Source organism: Condylura cristata, unplaced genomic scaffold (genome assembly GCF_000260355.1).
Source record: "Condylura cristata isolate star-nosed mole 26May11 unplaced genomic scaffold, ConCri1.0 scaffold00007, whole genome shotgun sequence".
Taxonomy (NCBI): Eukaryota; Metazoa; Chordata; class Mammalia; order Eulipotyphla; family Talpidae; genus Condylura; species Condylura cristata.
Genome location: NW_004567108.1, coordinates 55,543,449 through 55,560,866, shown reverse-complemented (window position 1 = coordinate 55,560,866; position 17,418 = coordinate 55,543,449). Strand labels below are relative to the sequence as shown.

Here is a 17,418-nt window from a genome sequence, read left to right as displayed (position 1 = left end):
TTTTTTTTAAGTGATGTTCCAGAAATGTCTTTATTTATTTTTATTTTTGTGTGTGTGTGTAGAAGAACTGGGGTGTAGACCAGAGGTTTGGGGGTGAGAAGATTCATCAGACACAGAGAGGGGAACACAACAGGCAGATTTACTGAAATACACTGCTGAGGGAAGCAGCTGGGGAGACAGGAGAGGTCTGCTGCCATATGGGTTAGCTCCCTGGTGGGGTATCCCTGTAGTGGTGATAGCTCTGAGGCTGAACCCCTAGGCCAACAGGAGGCCCTGATTCTGGAGGTTTTAATCTCTCCAGTACACCAGTGAAAGATTTTTTAAAATATTTATTTATGCATACAAGAAATAGGGTGCAGGGAGCCCTCCCTGGTGGTGCAATGGGACAGGGAAAAGCACTGCAAGGTAGCCACAGCTGCTTCAGTCCAATTTGATTCCCAGCCTCGGAGGTGATCCACATAGTGCAGCAGACCTCTCTTGTTTTGCCTGCTACTACCCTCAGCAGTGTACTTCATTCATCTGCATATTCTGCTCCCCACTCTGTCTCTGGTGAATCCTCTCACTGCCCCTGTACCTCTGACCTGTACCCCAGTTCTGTGTACATAACTAAATAAATCTTAAAAAAAAAAGAAATAGGGTGTAGGCCAGAGGTGTGGGGGGTGAGAGGAGTTGAGAGGAGTCACCAGAGACATCGTGGGGAGCAAAACAGGCAGATGTACTGAAGCACACTGCTGAGGGCAGCAGTGGGTGAGACAGGAGAGACCTGCTGCACCATGTGGGTCAGCTCTCTGGGTAGGAATCGAACTCATGTCTCATTGGGCTGGTGACAGCTTGATACTGCTGAGACATTAACCCTTATGCTACCAGGAAGGCCCCAGAGAAAGTTCTTAAACATTATTTCCCCAAGTTTATTAATTTTTCTTGGATTTTATTTCTCATGTAAAGAAAAATTGAGTTGCTGAAAATCACTACCTGTTTTGTATCTAGACTCGCAGGCGGACGGTTGCTGTTTATGGCCAGTATGGGGGCCATGCTTGTGCCGGAAGTGCTTTTGAAACACAGCTGTGTAAACCTGTCCGTGGCTGTCCAATAGAAGAAGGATGTGGAGAGCGTTTCAGATGTTTTTCAGGTATTTGTTTTCTGTAGGTCTGGCATAGAAATTTTGAATTCCAATGCATTTTGGATAACTTGTTCAGTATTAATTTGTTGAATTTTATTGGATTTGTATTGTCTGTACCTTAATTTTCTCAAATATAGTAGGATTTTTTTTAAATTATTGGCACATCAATCATATACTCAGCTATCATTCTTTCAAATGCAAGGGAAAATGTCTGATAATAAAGGTGGGAATGGACAAACTGACATATAATTTTCCTATTTGTACCCTCACAATTTTTATTTGTACTTATACCCCAGTACCTGAGTATCTTACAAAAAGTAGATAGTAAAGAAATGTTGAGTTTTAGCCTTTGTTCTAGTCCCCATGCTCTCAAAAGTGTCACATCTAAGTCACCAAGAAAGGCAGGACTTTTGCCACTTGGCCAGTATCATAGAGGAGAAATGGAAGGGCAGGAGTCCAATCATTCTTCCCAGTGGTCTGTATCATCTGAATTTTGGAGTATTCGTATAAGTTACTTGATGATTATGGATAAGAACCTGGAATTTAAGTTCCATTTTGAATTTTGTGTCTAGCTGAGGTCAGAAACAATTTTGTGTGTTTCAAAATAAGGGCCAAAATAATCACCAGTCCTTCCTTGGACACACTGAGGATTTAGCTCAACTTCACATTAGAATATCAGTGCAGTGTGGGGACTAGGTGGGAAGGGGAAATCTTTTTGATTCTGGGTACTGTTTCCCTTATCTCTTTAATTATTGTGAGGTCACTTTTCTTGAGTCCAGGTCAGTGCATTAGCAAATCTTTGGTTTGCAATGGGGATGCTGACTGTGAAGAAGATAGTGCTGATGAAGACAAATGTGAAGACTTAAGACATGCCTGCAACCTGGACAAACCTCCTCCCAATATAGAACTTACTGGAAATGGGTAAGGTGCTGGACAGCCTCCTATCCATATTGATGGGGTATAGTTTTTAATTTTGTTTCGTTGCTTTGTGTTTTTTTTTTTCTGGGTTGGTAAGTATAATAACAAATCACCTAATAATAGCCAAACATTTGACTCAGAGCTCCACATCCTGATTTGTATCTCTGTTTCTAGTGAATCCTCTCACTGTACCCCATTTCTGTATGCATAAATAAATAAAATCTTTAAAAAAAGATTCATATTTGTATATCTGTATGCATTTATGTATATATATACATGCATATATTAGGTGAAATTTAGAGTGATCAGTTGTCCCTGGAGTGACAGTTTTAATAATAAAGGTCTTGAATCTAGGGAAACCCCTCAGTCCTGGCGGTGGGGTGGGGTTGCCCAATGAGGGGCTTGGTGGTGGGGCAGAGGGGAGGGAGAGAGAGAGCCTCAATTACATGGATCTAAATTAGCTGGAAATTTCCCAAATGCAGTTGGGAAAATCTTATTCGCCTTTTTAAAGAGAATTCTCAAAATGAAGAATGATGTATAAATAAATTAATTAAAACAAATTTAAAAAAAGAATTCTAAGAAATTTTTGAAGGCCTTCACCAAAGGTTTTAAGAGTATATATTTTAGAGTAAGAAATGTCATTTTTTCTATAACATTTGAAAGTTTACTAACAGAGAAATGGTACAATGATTTGAAAGAGTATACTAAGAAATTTACTAAGAGGAAATTTGAAAACTAAATATATATAGTTCTGTGACTTCAGGAGGGATCACCCTGCTTAGCTTCCAAGATCAGACCAGACTGGGCACGTCCAGACCAGACATGGCACGTACCATGGTCATAGACTCAAGAGGGAATCTTAATTGTACTGGTTTTATCTATAGATTGTAGTCAAACTAGCTGTTGGCATGCAGAAGGACTTTGTGTTTCTCAAATGCTTTCTTAGCCTGAAAGGATACTGGCTTTTCCCTACTTCTAGTTGTGGCTGTTATAGCAGGCAGGGGAAGTTGGAGAATGTATGGTTTGCATTATGATGCTGTCTCTTTATTGGAACATTCTCAGAGATGCCTTATGGATGCATTTGGAACTTTCTAAGAGTTCTCTAATGATGCCTTTTTCACAAGGGCTATTTCTGGTTTTTAACTGCCTTTTGTTTTTCCCATATTCCACTTTTTAAAACCAGTTACAATGCATTCACTGGCAGTTTCGGGAGCAGAGTCATCAACACCAAAAGCTTTGGTGGTCAGTGCAGAAAGGTGTTTAGTGGGGATGGACAACAGTTCTACAGACTGAGTGGAAATATTCTCTCCTACACATTCCAGGTACCTTACATTATTCTGATTTATTTCTAACCTGGAATTATTTCCAGGGATTATTATTTGCATGATATTGATTTTTGTTATTTGTTGAAATTTTTCTTGTTGCCTGACTGTGGGTAAATCCTATAAATGTTTTACAAGAGCTTAACAACGAATACTAATTATTATTTTTATTTTTTTTAAGATTTATTTATTTATTCATACAGAATTGGAGTACAGGCCAGAGATGCGGAGGGTGAGAGGCTTCACCAGAGACAGAGCAGGGAGCAGAACAGGCAGATCGACAAAGTACACTGCTGAGGGGAGCAGCGGGCAGGTCAGGAGAGGTCTGCCACGCCATGTGGGTCTCCTCTGGGGCAGGCGGGAGTCGAACTAATGCTAAAGTGGCTTTAGCTTCTTAGTGCTGTGCTTTATCCTGCTGCGGCACCAGGGAGGGCCCAAATGCTAATTATTTTTAACTCTGAAGTACATGATAATGATCCTTCCAAACTTGTGTGATTGAAGGTGAAATATCCTTATGACTCCTTTCAACTCCATCTTCCAAGTGGGCCCAGAACTTGTAGGCAGTAAAAGTCAAAGGCCCTGGCTGTGGCTGGTCACGATCATCTTTACACAGCCCCAGCATGACTTCACTTAACAAAGCATTTCTGACCCTCCCTGGTGGCGCAGCAGGTTAGGGTGCAGCACTGCAAGTTACTGCAGCTGCTTTGGGTATGAGTTCAATCCTCCGCCCTGGAGTTTACCCATATGGAGCAGCAGACCTCTCTTTTCTTGCCTGCTGCTCCCTTCAGCAGTGTACTTCGTTGATTTGCCTCTTCTACTCCCCACTCTGTCTCTGGTGAATCCTCTCACTGCCCCTGCATCTCTGGCCTGTCCCAGTTCTGTGTGCATAAATAAATAAATCCTAAAAAAAATAAACATGTCTAATTGATGGTGGTAAAATGATTTCCACATGTGAAATATTTCATGCTTACAAGTGCATAACATATACATATATAGTTTGATCATAAAACAAATATCTATAATCCCTCTCTGATCACATCTCCCCTCTAACTCCCCAGGCAAACAGGATCTTATCTTTTTGTACTAATTATTTCCTTGTTTTTCTTTATATGTTTATTTCATATATCTTTGTCCCTAAATAAAAATTTGTGATTTATTTTTGCCTGTTCCCATTTATATAACTCAAATAGTTATGTATATATAACACATACCATATTATATTTTATTGGGATAACACTGATTTTCAAAACTATGTAATTTAGGGAAATTCAAATGTGTTCACCACACCTCCTGAGCCTCGAAGAACCCATAGTAACCCACCGTCATCTCCTGGAATCACTCCCCGTTCTTTTTCCCTACTTCCCACCAGTCTGTATTCTTCTGTGACTTGTTCCCTCACTTAAAATTATGGTCTTGAAATGTAATGATATTGCTTTAGATGAAATTTTGATTGTTGCTCCCAATTTTTTTTTTAAGATTTATTTATTTTTACATATAGAACTGAGGTACAGACCAGAGTTGCAGGATTCACAGAGACAGAGTAGGGAGTGGTGTAATGAAGTGCACTGCTGAGGGGAGCAGTGAGCAACACAGGAGAGGTCTGCTGTGCCATGTAGGTCACCTCCCTGGCTGGGGATCAAACTCATGCTGAAGTGGCTGTGGATAGCTTTGTGGTGCTGTGCTTTAACCCATTGTGCCACCAGGGAGGGCCCTGCTCTCATTTTTTTATAATGAATATATGGTAGACATTTTGTTTATTGGTTCTATGCAAATGGACAAGATTTTCTCTAGAGCATACATCTGAATTCAGATTGCTTCTTTGTAGATATATACATAGTGCTCTACTCGAAAAAGTTTCCACAATGGATAGCTCATTAATTTAGGCCCCCACCTGTGTAGTTCATGTTCCACTCCTTGCCAATCATCAGTGTTGCCAGATTCTAAATTTCATTTGTGGTCTCAAGATCTCCTCTGGTTCCTGGCTTCTGCTTCTTACATGTTGTTTTTTTTTGGTTTTTTGTTTGTTTGTTTTTAGAATTATTTATTTATGCACACAGAACTAGGGTACCAGTTCTAGGGCCAGAGGTGCAGGGGTGGTAAGAGGATTCACCAGAGACAGAGTAGGGAGCAGAACAGGCAGATCGACAAGGTAGATCGACAAGGTAAACTGCTGAGGGGAGCAGTGGGTGAATCAAGAGAAATCTGCCGTGTCATGTGGGTAATCTCTGGGGCAGGCAGAACCGAACTCATGATGAAGTGGTTTTAGCTTCTTAATACTGTACTTAATACTGTGCCACCAGGGAGAGCCCTCTACATGTTGTTTTTATCTTACCCATCTAAACTCATCCTGTTCACTGATTTGCACATAAAATGTATTCCTGCAAAAGGTGCTAAATTTAGGGGATGTTCCTGAAGATTTAAAGAAATACAGAGGAGAGGAAGAGTTGCTTGCTTTTTTTTTTTTTTTTGTACAAAGGCATTCAACAAAAACAGTTGGCATTTTCATCTTAAAACATTGTCCTTTCACAGCTTCCACAAAAGGGATTTCTGGTTTCACATTTCTGTGTGTTTGCTCTCCTCTTCCAAAATTTTTCCTCCCTTCTTCCCAGAACTCCCCAAATTTCCAGTGCACCAATTCTTGTCTATTACTCTCAGATTTATAAACTAGAACTATTAGGTTCAGACAGAGGGAACTTTTGTTTCCCAAAACAAACCCTTTCCAGACAGCAGTTTTGATTATAAATAGTAAATTCATGATCTTTTAATTTATAGTAGGACAAGTTACATTTATGAATTCTTGAATTATGTGAATGGAAAGAGAAATTTATCTGAAAATAATTGTAGTCACCAAATTTTTAATGCATTTGCACAGTTAAGCAATTTGTATAGGTTTAATCCGCACAATATCTTTGGAAGGTAAGTAATATTTTATGATTTCTTCCATGTAGAAATCAAGGATTTCAGCTGATTTGCTCCAAGACAGCAATTTATTAATGGTAGAGTTTGGCACTAGTCTGTTAGATTTCACTGTTTTTATTTTATTCTCCCCATGTATTGTTTTTATTTGTTCTAAATTCTCTATGGTGAATAATATGTGTCATAATTTAAACTTTGGTCAGAGTGTTACAGGGCAACCCAATGTGAACTGGGTTGCCTGTCTGTGGGTCCTCATCAGCAAGCTTAAAATTCAGTTGTACTGCAGGCACACACAAATAGGGCCAATAATGGGTTTATTTACAAAGGGGAAATGAAAAGGAACAACCCAGGGAAAGGAGAGAGAGAGAGAGATAAGTTCACTAGAACATCCTACCAGCTCTGTTGAATTGGAACTCCAGTAACACACTGATAGCTTATCAAGAGCCTAATGACCAGCCACCAGCCACAAAGTACAGAGAACATCTAACATGGCTCCCTTATACATCCCCAAAAGTCCCAGAATGTCTGCTTAGCTCCTTCCTTGGGTCATCGCAGTTCTCTCTGTGTTATTGCTGGGAGTTGTAATTTCAATAACTGGAGTAAGGAGTGGAGTCCAGAAAACTGGAGTAGGGGGTGGAGTTCATAAAACTGCAGAGTTCCTTCAAGACATCCTTCCCCCCTAACAAGAGGGAAAATATGAGCTAGATATCCTGTTTGTAGGAAAATGTGTTGATAATTCTTTCATGATTATAAGAGTGACAATTGCAGATAAAAATGTGAGGGTGGATGGTCAAATTTAGGAAATTAAAGAACAGCGAAAATAATAAGGAAGGTAATTTCTAGCATAGCTGGAAGATAGACCTGCTGAAAATCTGCAACTTCCGAAGGAAAAATTAGTAACAGCATAATCCTGATATTCATTAGGCACAGCTTAGTTTTTGGATTGACATCTGAAATGCCTTTCCAGTTACCAATCCTGACAGTGTTTGGGGATGTAAAGGAAAATTGTAGATTGTTGCTAAAAGAAGGACAGAGATGTTTTGAAGGTCCAACCTGGGGAAAACAAGGTGGAAGCAATAGGTAGTGAATTGCTCACTGAAGTGCTAAATCCTAGCGCAGATTTGGACCTGGTGAATGTCCTCCTTAACCCACATAGATTGACCGGGGTGCTGGGGGTTCAGCTAGCTACATGGTAAAAGGTGGTTTTCAACCTGTTGAAATATAAATGTTAGTAAACACAAAACAGGATCAGTCAATTTTTCTTAAAAGTCACTGTTTTGGTTTATCAACATTGTAGTTGATTCACAGCAAAGCTAGCTTCTTATTGAGCAAGTTACTTTGTTACCATGCGTATTTTCTATTTTTGGATATTTTTCATAGCACCAGGAAGACTTTGTAAAATAAGCACATTCCTATTCCATGGGGATTGTGGGGTGGTGCACTTGGCTAAAAGACAGTTATGTTTATTTTCAACATATAATCAGTTGCAGATGGGTGTGAATTAAGATTAGGATAAAGAAAAGTGAATAACTTTCTGAATCCTCCTATACTTGATTTTGAAGAAATTTCATGATAGATTTTAGAGAGAGATTCTATGTGTACATCAAATGAATAACATGAATATATTTTCTAAAGGCCATTTTAATTAATGCTTAATTATCTGTTTCTCAGATGCCTCTGTTGATATGAGTCTAAATTTTTGAGATTTCTAAATTTACTTTGTTAACCAGAAATAACTTGAATCAGTGATCAAAAGAGCTCACACATACTAAGAACCTTTTTATACTAAGTTCTGTTTCAAGTACATTGAATAGATATTAGTTTTTCTTTGTAATAACCCAAGGAGTTTACTATCATCTCTATTTTACAGTTGAGAAAACTAAAACAGAGAAATGTTAATATCTACCTTCATAAAGTTAGTGGATGATAAAAATGGCATCAGAACCCTCGAAGGGTACTATGGAGCTCTTGCAGTCCATTCTACTTGGACAGACTTAGAATATGTATAAGTATTGACAAGAATGAGCCCAGTCGAGGAAGAAAAATTGAAGCTAGGGAACAATCAATCAATTTAATAGGTCCTTTGAAAAGAGTATACTTTTAGAAAAGATGTGTGTGTTCATTTCATCTCCTTCACTTCTGTAAGATGCTTCCATATTGACATTATTTGTCAGTTTCTTGTGACTATTTTATGTTAACTCTCGATCTGAGATAAACTCAAAGATAAACAGTAATATTGTTCTCTTTCCTGAATGCTAGAGCTATCACTTCCCAGTTAACCATATGTGACAATTCTGTTGTCTGATTTATCATCTTTTGGGGTGACTTTTTCTTCATGATTCAGCAAAGGAACAAATTCAAGTTTTAGCAATTGTTATTATCAAACAGAGTTGCAAAGTTAAGCCAACTGTTGGATCACCTGGAACATTCTCAAGAAAAATCTGCAAGACCCAATTCTTCATCATCCTCATATAAATCCTCTGCTGTCCTTTGTTACATAAAAAGTCAAGGGCTAAGTTCTTTGTAACTTTGTTAATTTGTTCTCTTCTGTGCTAAATATTGCCAGCAAAGAAAATGGATGTTATTTATATTAAATGTATTTTGTAAATTACCTGGTATTGCTTTTCTGATACCATAACACCTGCTTAACAAAGAATGGCTTTTAATTTAATATTTTTAATACTAATATAGACCTGATCTTAAGGGTTTATAGCTGTTTTGTGTCGATAAAAAGCTTTGTCTTTTTAATTATCTTTTCTAAGAGATCTATGACAAGATTCTTTGGTATATAGAAGGTCTTAATTTGGTCATAGCGCAATTTTTCATTTTCTTTGTAGGTGAAGATAAATAATGATTTTAATTATGAATTTTATAATAGTAGCTGGTCTTATGTAAAGCATACATCAACAGATTATTCTTCATCTTCAAGTCGCAGTTTCTCTTTTATATATTCAAGCTCTTCTTCAGAAAGTCGAACTTCAACAACCTTCAATGAAATCCATAAAAATAAGGTTAGTATGAAATACTAATTTACTTTCCCATATTTACTGGTCTAAATATTGTTATTTTAGCAAAAGTGTATTTACCAAAAGGATCAGGTCTTATTTTTTTTAATTAAGTCAATAATATCTTCTTCAACTAGATAAAACAATACATTTACAAAATATAGTTCTTTTGATATTTTTATATTTTCAATTCTCATTCTTATTTGAAAATCTTCTAGTTAAAACTATTCTAAATTTCTAATTCATGATTGCTGATGCTATATACAATTAAAAGATTCAATTAATGTGTACTTCCTAAACACTAACACTAAAGTCTTTTTTTAGAAGGTATGTATGAAACTTACTTCCTTTGATTGCATAGTTAGGAATCAGGAAACGTTGATTGTCTCTTAATTGCTGTATCATACTATTAAAAATTCATCTAAAAAAGGAAGCTACATGAAATAAAAAAATGTAAAACATTTTATTACTTTGAGATCTCAAATCTTCATCTGAAGAAGGTAAAAAAAAAAGTTACTTTTTAGATACTGGGTTGTTTTGAGAAACTAGAACTTTGACCTTGGGCATTCTGATCATTCGCCATATTCATAGCTTCTCTCATTCTCAAAGTCAGTTAACTTGATTAGTAAATCACACCAGGGAGAAATAAAGAATATTGAGTTTGTTTTATGTTTAAGAAGTTGAATATTAAAATGTGAGCTGTGGAAACATTTATCATTTCCATATTATATTGGTCACATAAGTGAGGATTTGGTATAAGGTAGATATGTGTTTTGGATATCATTCAAATACAGTAGCACATGGGTGAATTGGTGGTGGGAAGTCCACAGGGATTACAACCAAGATGAAAAAATGTACAAAAAGAAGAATGAGGTAATATATGTGTGTGTGTTTATATATATATATATATATATATATATATATATAAACACACACACATATATGTATATATGTATATATATATGATAAAATATTTAAAAATATGCTTAAGAAATGTTAAGAAGACTTCATTGTAATGTGGCTTAAGTTGTAAATGTTCCAGTATAGGAGATAAATTATTTTATTACTCTATCTATAAATCATACTCAAAGGAGGATCTAAGAGTCACATTATTTTACATACTATTTGTAACAATATTTAATTCATGAAGCTGATTCTCTTTTTCTGGTTGAGGGGATAGCAACTTAGTTTTGATAAGATTAATTCATTCAGGTGGTAAGGCCATAAACCTTGGTTTTGAAATTTAAGGCATCTATAAAAGAAATTTCCATGACATCACTCAGATATTATGACTATTTGGAACTCCAAAAATTCCTTAGATTGTTTCAAGTGGGAAAGGTCAGAAGAAACCTTATCATACAAGAAAATTTTTCTTCTAAACATTTTTTTAAAAGATTTATTTATTTATGCTTATAGAACTAGGGTACAGGCCAAAGGTTTGGTGGGTGAGAGGATTCACAGAGTAGGGAGCAGGCAGATGGACTGAAATACACTGCTGAGGGGAGCCATGGGTGGGTCAGAAGAGGTCTGCCACGCCATGTGGGTCAGTGCCCTGGCTGGGGATAGAACTTGTGCTGCAGTGGCTTCAGAGAGCTTCATAATGCAGTGCTTTAACCCGTTGTGCCACCAGGGAGAGTCCTCTTTTAAACATTTTTAAAATTAATTAATCAATTTAAATAATTTTTAAATTAAATTAACTTTTCTAATTAATTATTTTATTTTTCCATTAAAAAAACTCATGTATTCCCAGATGATTTGAGGTGGCGGTTAATGTAAATGTTGGCTAGGGAACTGTTTTCATTGCTTTTTCATCTGCAATCTAAACTCCCTTTCCTTTTTTTCCTTTCCAGAATTATCAGTTGATGGTTGTTCAGAACAATGTTGAAGTGGCACAGTTTATCAATAACAATCCAGAATTTTTGCAACTCTCTGAGCCATTTTGGAAGGAGCTTTCCTACCTTCCCTCTCTGTATGACTACAGTGCCTACCGAAAGTTAATTGACAAATACGGGACACATTATCTACAGTCTGGTTCCTTAGGAGGAGAATACAAAGTTCTATTCTATCTGGATTCAGACAAAATCAAACAACGTGGTACAGTATTAAAAAATTATTATATGAAATCATTGTAGGGATTTTAATAGGGAAAACCATGTAGTTAACTTGAACTTCAGAACTTTAAAGTATGAGAGGTAGAGTTTAAACTGCAATGGAATCCAACATTGTAAAAATCTGCTATGTACACTATGTAAAATCTCACAAGCTAGCCTGCTGTTTTGACTAGGACCCAGAAATGTGAGTTAAGGCACTGCCATTACTGATTACCTCCAGAGTGTTGATTGGATTTTAGAAATTCCTTAACCTTTTTTGTTTTTTACATTAAATAATATTTCTTGAGGAAAACTAATGAAGAATTTATTGATACAGAAGAAATAATAAATTTTAAAAAGAAGTATTTTATTTACCTCTGTTTTTTACTCATATTCTTTTACTACTCATACTCCCAACCTTGATGCACACTTTCTTCCCTATTCCACATCATCTCTTCAGGTTGTTTCTTTTCAGTCAAGATTTCTTACAGCACCTCCCTGATGGTATAACGGGTTAAAGTCAGCACTATGAAGTTATCCGTAGTCACTATAGCAAGAGTTTGATCACTGGTCAGGGAGCTGACCCACATGGTACGGCAGTCTTCTCCTGTGTTGCCCACTGCTCCCCTCAGCAGTGTATTTCAGTAGATGTGCCTGGTATGACACCACTCTGATTCTAGTGAATTCTCTCCCCCTCTGCACCTAGCCTGTACCCCAATCCTTGTATGCATAAATAAACCTTAAAAAGTGACTCCTTAAAATCTGGAGAGGTTCTGATATGAAATTCAGAGGAGATGTAACACTTTGGGTAAACTTTTGTGTTGATATGTACCTTTTTCCCTTGGTTAATATTTCCATTGGGCTTAATTTTTACCAATTAAGATGTAATGAGATTTTGAACATCACTGTTTGGAAATGCACAAGTACAGGTTTTTGTTGCAACAACAGAAACAATATTTCTTTGGGAAATCAACTCAGCAAGTGACTTGATCTAAACTCAGTTGCACTGCCCTATATTATTTTTATGTATGAATTTACTTATTTATTTTACAGTTATGCATATAAGCACTGGGGTATACAAGCCAGAGGTACAGGGGGTGTGTGGACAGGGTGAGAAGATTCTCCAGAAACAGGCAGATCAATGAAGTACACTGCTGAGGGGAGCAGTGGGCAAGTCAGGAGAGATCTTCTGTGCCATGTGGGCAGCTCCCTGCTGGGGAATCACACTCTTGCTGCAGAGGCTGTGGACTTGCTTTACACTGCTGAGACTTAACCCCTTGTGCACCAAGGAGGCCTTTCACTGCCCTTTATAAAAATTTTTAGCACTTCAAAGAAACAGAAAGGACATTTTAAAGCTTTTCAAGTTGGTATGAGTATTTCTTGAGCAAAACTTTTATATGGAGCACATCTGATCATCCTAAAAATTTTAATTTAAGTAAAATTTTGGTTAAAGCTTCTGAGGTATAACATATGCCCTCAAGGCTTCTTTAACAAAAATTGAGAGTATTAAAATACTAGTAAAATTATTAGAGAAAAATGTTTTTCCATAATATTGTTTTCAGATCTGCTTTTAAAAACGGCATGGCTAAATTCCATTTAATAATGAGTAAAGGTTGTCATGGCATAAGATTAAGAGTCATACAACAGAAATGTTAGGACCCAGAGAGATGTTAAAGATGAGGACGTTGAAGCAGCAGAACCAGGGTTTTAAGAAATAGTTACTGTAGAACCAGAACCTAGATGCTGGTGTTTCCCGTGGGTAGTCTGGAGGCCACTACACACTTTAAGTGTTTGCTTTATGTCTGAGAAGCTGACTACCTTTGGGTGAAAGAGATCACTCTTTACGGTGTGCAGTTTTGCTTCCTCCACTGTCTCATGTAGAAATCGCCCTTATCTCTTCCTCTCTGGTCAGAAGATGTTTATATTAGCCGAACCACTTGTTCCAACCCTAACTTAACACTTTATGTTTTTCATCGATTATTTTACTTAGTATCAAAATCCAATATCCCTTTTTCTGCTCCTTGATCCTTCCAGGGCACCTGAAAGTGTGTATATCATATTACTCTTGATTAGATTGCCACAGCAGTAGGGAGCAGCCTCTCACGCCCACTCTCACACCTGACCGTGATTGCCTTAAAGGAGTTCTTCCACAAATGTGGAAATAAAGCATCTTACAATTTTTCTTCCAGGTCTCAAATCAATAGATCAGAATAAATGCGCTTCTTCACATGTTAATATTATATTTGCTCAGTCCAAAAGCCAGGAATGTGAGGATCTAAAAGAGACCTTAAAAAAAGCTTCAGGTAAATGAGAACAGTGTTGTGGTGATGGGAGGCAGGGGAGAAGAGGGAGAGGGTGAACCTGCATTATAAGCTTCTTATCCATACTCTTTTGATTAATTCCTGGTCTTGAAGGACTTTATAGATATTCTATTTTGTGTCTTTCATATATTTGTGGGTGTTTGTGATTTTGTTTATTTGTTTGTTTGTTTGTTTTGCCTCCGATCTCTCTTCATATGCCATGGCAGTGAGATACTACAGAGTGAACGTTGGTTGGGTGTCTCCTGTGCAATATAAATATGTAAGGTGCTTAATGTCCTCCATGACATTTTTATATTACAGCCTTTCTGCTTCCATGAAGAAGGTTGCCAAATGAGCCTAGGAAAGTGACACTAAAAGGAGAAGGTTCATGGGGGCTAAGTGCATTTAAAAGTTTGTTTTTTTTTTTAAAGATTTATTTATTTGTGCATGCAGAACTGGGGTACAGGCCAGAGGCTCAGGGGCGGTGAGAGGCTTCACCAGAGACAGAGTGGGGAGCAGAACAGGCAGATCGACGAAGTACACTGCTGAGGGGAGCAGCGGGCGGGTCAGGAGAGGTCTGCCACGCCATGTGGTCACCTCCGGGGCAGGCGGGAATTGAACTCATGCGGAAGCGGCTTTAGATTCTCAGTGCTGTGCTTTAACCCGCTGCGCTACCAGGGAGGGCCGCATTTAAAAGTTTTTGAATATCTTGGTGTTGCAAGAGAGGAGAGGGAAGTTTGCTATCTTTGAGTGACTGAAGAAGGTGCCTATGATGCCATGTAAAGGAGTTTGATTTTTTTCCTAATGATGAGGAATACTATTAAAGGCTTAATACAGAGAATGATGAAATGAAAAATTGCACAGGTAAAATTAGCCAGAAATAAAGAGGGAATGAGAAAGAACAAGCGAATAGGATAAGAACCAGACAAAATCAGTAACATGGACAGTAATGAGGAGGAGAGATCAACATAGAGAAATGCCAGGGGAAAGTTAAGAGGAGGATAAGTTTCTTGATTGGATTTCAGACTGAATTGCCTTAAAATGAAGAGATTCTCCATATGATAGAAAGGAGAGCCATATTTCAGCGCATTGCAGGAGGTTGTGTTTGGAGCAGTGTCGGAGCTAATGTTCTGGGTGATGGACTATGTTGGTGGATGATTGGTACTTTGGTGGGAGGTGAGGTGTGGTGGCATACTTCTGAATAGGTGGGCACCTGTACCTCTAAATCATACACAATGGTATGAAACAAGGTAACCTGAAATGTGTAACAAAAAGATACAATTAAAAAAACTTTTTAAAAGGTTTTCTAGGGTGACAGCGGAAAGTGAGGTAGTGCTGAATACTGACTCAACTGCCAAAGTTATTATCGAGGAGTTGGGGGTTTGGGGGTTTGTAGGTGAGTACAGGAAGGAAGAAGAGGGAAGTAAAGTCAGGTCTATTTACTCTATTTTATTTATCAACTATTTGTGGACCCATTAGTATGTGTCAGAAATTGTTCTAAGCACTGAGGATACAGCAGTGAATCTCCCAGAGATAGTGTCTGTTTTCATGGAGTTCACATGACAAAGGAAGAGGAAAAATTTTGGATAAGATGTAAATATATTGATTGGGGAACAGATGTGGAGGTGGGAGCTTTCAGAAGAAGCTGACATCAATTGTCAACTGGGCTGCTGACTGGGAGGTGTTTATTGATTTTATTTTGTATTTAACAAACATACAGCCCTTTCAATATATCAAGGACAGTTGTGCAGGATTCATAAAAATCAGTCAGTACACTCCACCTACCAAAGAGTTAGGTTTTACTCATATTTCCATTTTATAGACAGGGACACTGAGGTTGCCGAGATCACACATGGTAACCAGGTCACACAGACACCAGAATTAAATGCCTGAAATCGGGCTTCACTGTCTGGGCTGGTTACTGTTGATTCAGGCTGATTGTCTAAGGGAAGAGGCCCTGTTAGTAAAGAGCACTCACAGGGACTGCTGCAGACCTAAAATCAATATCAAAATGGATTTTTTAGAATTTGTCTTTTGAAAACAGGTGTGCCACTTAAGGCAAGGAGTTTCTTTTTTTAAAATTTATTTTTTTCGGGGCCCTCCCTGGTGGCACAGTGGGTTAAAGCACACCACTAAGAAGCTAAAGCCACTGCAGCATGAGTTCGATTCCCACCTGCCCCGGAGGTGATCCACATGGCGAGGTAGACTTCTCCTGACCCGCCCACTGCGCCCCTCAGCAGTGTGCTTTGTCGATCTTACTGTTCTGCTCCCCACCGTGTCTCTGGTGAATCCTCTCACCACCTTGCGCCTCTAGCCTGTATCCCGGTTCTGTATGTATAAATAAATAAATCTAGAAAAAAAATTATTTTATTTATTTATGCATACAAGAACTGGGATGCAGGCCAGAGGTGCAAGGTTGAGAGGACTCACCAGAGACAGAGTTGGGAGCAGAACAGGCAGATTGCCTGAAATACACCACTGAGGGGTGCAGCAAGTGAGACAGGACAGATGCTGCACCATGTGGGTCAGGTCCCTGGCTCAAGATCCAACCAAGGCAACAGTGTCATCGAAGCCCTAGGCCACCAGGGAAGTTTCTTTCAAGCTTTCTTTTCAAGCATTAGTAGGTATGAGAACTACCTTTGGGAACCTGCTAAACCACTGATTCTAAAGCTTAATCTCTTGCTGGTCTTAATTGGAGCCCAGAAATCTGTATTTACTCCAGGTGATTCTTATTCACATAGTTAAGGGACTATTTGTATACTAAAAAAAATAACCAAAAATGAGGATAAGGAAGCATTCAGGCCACTTATTATTTGAAAAATCAGGTTTTAATAATTTCTGATACCAAAAGTACAATTTTAAAATGTTATGGAAATTTATGAAATTGTAACAAAAAAGGAATTGAAAATCACCTCAAATGTAATCTGCCAATTAGGAATTTCTAGCATGCCCTGTGTAAAAATCAATTACAGATGGAGATAAAAATATTCCTGGAATTATAAGGCACATAAATATAAAAAGAGATTCAATTAGTATTCAAACTTTTTAGAACATTTTTGATGCATTAATGTATGGTTGTAAATTAGTTGGTTTTTTGGTTTATTGTTAGTATTCCAAGTGCAATTAACTATTTTTCCTCTGATATTTTATTTTGAAAATCTTCAATATAAGGGGAAAAAATGAATGAGCATAGTATTAAACACTCACCACCTACTTCACAAATGTAACAAATACTATTTTGCTATTTTCCTATGTATACTTACATGTAGTATCCACTGATATTGCATGTTTAAAATAGAATTTTGCTGAACTATCTGGAATATGTTTCAGACATGACTATGCTTTATTCTTAAATATGTATATACTCCTCACTACACCTAGAACATTAATACTATGAAGAATAATTCCCTAATGATTGTATTTTTCTTTTAATAGAAATGCTTTTTTTAGAGCAGTTTTAGGTTCACAGCACAACTGAGCAAAAAGCAGAGTTCCCAGATGCCTCGGTCCCCCCATACGCAGCCTCCTCCACCATCAGCATCTAGTGGTGAATTGCTTCTAATTTGTGAACCTACACTGACATATTATTCTCACCCACAACCCCTAGATTACTTTACTATTATTAGCTTTTAACTATTTTATTTATTAATTTTTGCATAGAAGAACTGAGGTGTAGGCCACAGTTGAGGATTGGGGGGTGAGAGCACTCACCAGAGACAGAGTCGGGGTGCAGAACAGGTAGACTGA

The 17,418-nt window shown here is 37.7% G+C and overlaps 1 protein-coding gene across 3 annotated transcripts in view; it reads left to right on the top strand.

Moving 5' to 3' along the window:
- The window catches only part of C7 (complement component 7), a 46,466-nt gene that overhangs the window by 7,890 nt on the left and 21,158 nt on the right, over positions 1–17,418 (top strand). For 2 of the 3 annotated variants that reach the window (XM_004678475.2, XM_012721968.1), the window contains exons 4-9: positions 988–1,129; positions 1,900–2,041; positions 3,222–3,360; positions 9,114–9,287; positions 11,132–11,375; positions 13,561–13,674. In XM_004678475.2, the coding sequence (XP_004678532.1) occupies positions 988–1,129; positions 1,900–2,041; positions 3,222–3,360; positions 9,114–9,287; positions 11,132–11,375; positions 13,561–13,674 (955 nt within the window). The remainder of the gene's footprint in view (positions 1–987; positions 1,130–1,899; positions 2,042–3,221; positions 3,361–9,113; positions 9,288–11,131; positions 11,376–13,560; positions 13,675–17,418) is intronic. The other variant, XM_012721969.1, reaches the window with a different exon arrangement.